The following is a 4,173-nucleotide window of genomic DNA, read 5'->3' on the forward strand; positions in this document are numbered from 1 at the left end:
TCTCGATTATTAAACTCGGTTCATTTTGTTGTTTTTTGCTGCTGCTTCCATAGACTGATCTGCTCCAATGTTTATCTAGTTTGTCCCTTAAATGTGCCTTCAATGTTGCACTTAAATTGCTGATTCCGCCATTCTTTTTGTTTATTTCGTCGTTTTGTTTTCCCAAGTGCTTTGATTGGTTTTGTTTCTCTTTTTTTTTTCAATCTTCTTCTGCGTTCCTTTCTTGGCTTGTTTTCCTCGTTTTTTTATTGAGCCGACATTGAATTTTTAGAATAAGTAATAGGAGAAGAACCATTGATAAATGTACTTAGCAAAAAAATTTTCTCGTACGCCCGAAATATTAAAGCATTATTTTTTAACATAATTACGAAATAGTTTTAAAAGTTTTTTTAATACAAAACAAAAGTAATTGATGACATCATCTGCAAAAAATGTTTAAAAAACTAAGTGTACAAATAAATGTTTGGCTGACTGTTAATGTACAGACATCTACAAACATACACTAAGAATACAGCACATACATACATACATCCATACATATACATGTAAATTGTACATATGTATACAGTGGAATGAATATGGCAGACGTAAGAGGAAAAGCTCTCTAGGTGCATGATTTTAATACATTTTTGTGTTTTTTGCTCACCTTTTTTAACTCTCAAAATACGTATTTAGTATTTATTATTTTTGCAATTGTTAATTGTGTTAGAGCTTTTCAATATATGAAAAACACTTCGTATTTTACTGCACTGCAAAGTAAATTTTGCGATTTCAATTTATGTATTAAAGCAAATATGCAACAAATGCAACTTTTAAATACTGCGCAGTTCGAATTTCCACTAGAAATCTTAAACGAGCAGAGTTCTTCGAATTGAACGACTCGACAAATTAAAGAACAGCCAGAGACTTACAAAAAGTTCTCTTAGGGATGAGCATCAGTGTGGTGTTATCGATGTTTTAAAAGCTGCGAATTATCGTTAGTGATCTACTTTCGATGGTTATGCATTTTTAATTCTCTAAAAATAATTGAATATTTTAAAATCCTAATATATAAATATAACGATAATATTACGAAAGAACAAATAAATAATAATTTATTTGCATTATGTTGATATACAAATGAAAAAAGTATAAAACTAGAAAATTGAATTTGGAAAGGAATATATATAAGTTATTATTATGAAATAATAGTGGAAGGTTAGGGTATATGTTTGTAATTTAATCGTGGAAGTGACATGCAAACAAAATAATAATATAGTGTTGTCCCGCTGGGTTCACTTAATTTCAATTGTGAAATTCCTTCGTCGAGATCACTGCTGACTTTGTGACTTTATCGATAATGTCTATTATTTATTTACTTAAGCAGCAAATCGAATTTAATCAATTGAACTTGAAGCCAACAAATATTTTTATTCATCTGTGCCAGAACTTTGCAAACGGTCATTTTATTTGTATTATTTTTTTAGTATTTTTTCAATCAATTAACAATTGTTAATGGAAATTGTAACACATTATGCAAAAAAAAAAAAATCCATGCCCACAATATGGTATTCAAATGAGGCTTAAAAGTGTTGCATGCTATAAAAATGCTATATAAATTAGTCAATCAATATATCAATTCTAATAGAATATAATACAATAAATTTTATTTAATTATATCTACATAACGTGATTTTTATTATTATTTATACATATATTCGAATAACATTTAAGTTAATCAGACAATTTAAATATCCGTTTCTGATACCTTTGATGCATCAGCATTATCGTAACAACCCATATCGGCCTTATAGAGAATGCGATTAATATGGAATTGTACGGTATTTTTGGTATTCGCAGAGTATTTTCCGAACTTATTGCCCAGATATTGCAGAAAGAAGGCATCATCTGGGTTAGGGCTAGCAATTGTCGCTATAGTCGAGGATCCAGACGAGGTGGCATTGGACGTGGCAACGGCATTGGCAACAGTTGCAGTTGCAACATGAGTTTCAGCAGTAGCAGAGTTTTGTGGTGGCAAATTGCTTATGATAAATTCACTATCCTCGGGGTGACTTTCCTGATATGAGAGAGATTCATTGGAGTCATTCATTTGACCGTCTCGTAGCTCCGCTTTTGCAAGGTAAACGCTCTCAAATTGTCCATTTCCCGTTTGATCTTCGTCCTCGTCCTCGTATTCATTTGAAAAAGTATCGGAATTGGTCACCTGTAAAAACAATAAATTAATTATTATCGTATTAATGTGTATAACGGGGAAGAAAAAACCGTATAAGCATTCTTCTCAAATTTAAAAGCTGTAGCCTTAAATTTTTTGGTATATTAACTTAATAGTTTTAAATAGAAACACTTTAAAATATGTAATATAATATTTATCGTAAAATTTATATTTCTTTCTGAGCTAAATTTTTTTTCTTTGTTAAGATGGTGTATGGATTTGAAAGCCTTTGTTTAAGATCAAATAAATAGATAAATAATAATAATAAAAATAGAACAACTCGAAGAATTAAAATATAAAGAAAAACTTTTATAATAAAAAATCAGCTGAAAATTGCTGCGGTTTTTCTTTTATGATTCTATTTAAAGGATGATATCATTAAAGTAAACAAGGTCTCACAATGAATGTGCTAAGGGTATTTATCTTATCTTTAGATATTTGCTAATAAAATTATACAACCAGTTATCTAACATATTTAAAGTAAAAATAGCAATTATAAGTAATATGGGCCTTTTTTGTATTAAAGTTAGAAATGAGAAACCTGAACTATAGCTTGTCTAATTAGTTAGTTATGGTATTAGATTAGCTTAGCTTAATTAACCGGTCTGTATTCGTAGTGTTGCAATAGTTGTGTGACTACCTGATGTTGGAGAGGTTCATTGAGTCTGAATTCCAATTTTTCCTATAGTTAAAAAATTCAAACAAATGTTTGAACAAAATGATAAGATTAAACAAAACATAAGAATAGAGTATTTGGAAAAAAGGCTTAATCTCTCACCGATTTAATCAGAAATTTATGTGGTTCCGTTTCAAATTTAAACATGGATGACAACGGACTGGATGTAGTATCTGTCGTTGAACCGCTTTGATTTAAGTTAGCGGTTCGACGGCGTTGTTTCTCTATCATCACCTCGGCATACGTGGCCGGGTGTTTGCGCATTAGATGCCGCATCAGATTCTCCGAATGCCTTCCAGCCATATCGAAATAACAGATTTTGCATGTGCTCTTGCGTATGTCATCATTATAGATGAAGTGATTGTTAACTGGATTCTTGTATTTTCGAATCGACATCTTCAGTCAACAATTATTAGCCACAAAACGGATAAAGTGGTACGGAGCCGAAATCAAAACCCACAACAATAATATTAGTACTAATAATGATAATTATAATAATAATAATAATAACAACAACAACAACAACAACTAGTTGAAACAGCAAAGCGTGCGTCGTATTTGAGTATCGTTCGTTTACTGAACAAGAGAAACGCACCGCACCGCACCGTACCAGTTGAGCGAGCGAGAGCGACACGAAAAACAAAACGAACACACACAAAAAAAAACCAGAGCAGAAACCAATTTATGAACCGGTGCCAGGCTATCGCAATCACAGTTAGCTCTAGCTGCCTCTCGCTCGCACGCACGCCACGCGCCATTTGTTCATCTCGCAATTCTGCATTAAGCGAATCGAGAGAGCGAGAGAGCGGTTCACAGCAGACGGTTCAGAGAGAGTGGAACACAAATACAGGCGCATTAGGCAGGCACACACTCACACGTGCACACATGCATGCATGCTCACACATCTATAACAGCAGCAGCGACGCGTTGAACCGGTTTGAAACGGTTTGTGTGTGTGGTGAGCATTTGTTGTTGTACTACTTGCTCTGTCTACCCGTTTGTTGTTGCTGTTTTTGGCTGTTGCTCTCGCTGCTACTTTTGCTTCTGTTTCTGCTGCTGCTGAGGGTCATTTGTGTGTGTGTGTGTGTGTGTGTGTGTGTGTGATTTTCTGCTGCTTTTGTGGTTATTGTTGCTGTTGCTGTTTAAAACAAGTACTTAAAAAGACTTATTAAATAAAAAAAGAACTAAGCGAAACAATTACGATTGCTAACATTAGTGATGTAAAAACATCGATGTTAATCAATAAAATGCAATATATTTATAAATATACACATAGACGGTGTTA

General features: G+C 32.9%; 1 protein-coding gene across 2 annotated transcripts; it reads right to left on the bottom strand.

Moving 5' to 3' along the window:
* Positions 1-1,648: 1,648 nt before the first annotated feature.
* Positions 1,649-3,415, bottom strand: LOC117784526. Of its 2 annotated transcripts, XM_034622284.1 has the most exons (3): positions 2,991-3,415; positions 2,853-2,894; positions 1,649-2,203 (listed from the first exon to the last, which is right to left on the bottom strand). In XM_034622284.1, exons 1-3 carry the CDS (start codon positions 3,282-3,284, stop codon positions 1,727-1,729), a joined length of 813 nt encoding a protein of 270 aa, XP_034478175.1. In that variant the 5' UTR covers positions 3,285-3,415; the 3' UTR covers positions 1,649-1,726. The 2 variants fall into 2 exon arrangements, with proteins under 2 accessions (XP_034478175.1, XP_034478182.1); XM_034622291.1 differs by lacking the exon at positions 2,853-2,894 and having other exon boundaries at positions 2,991-3,413.
* Between the last annotated feature and the right edge of the window lie 758 nt (positions 3,416-4,173).

The sequence above is a fragment of the Drosophila innubila genome, chromosome X (genome assembly GCF_004354385.1).
Source record: "Drosophila innubila isolate TH190305 chromosome X, UK_Dinn_1.0, whole genome shotgun sequence".
Classification (NCBI taxonomy): domain Eukaryota; kingdom Metazoa; phylum Arthropoda; class Insecta; order Diptera; family Drosophilidae; genus Drosophila; species Drosophila innubila.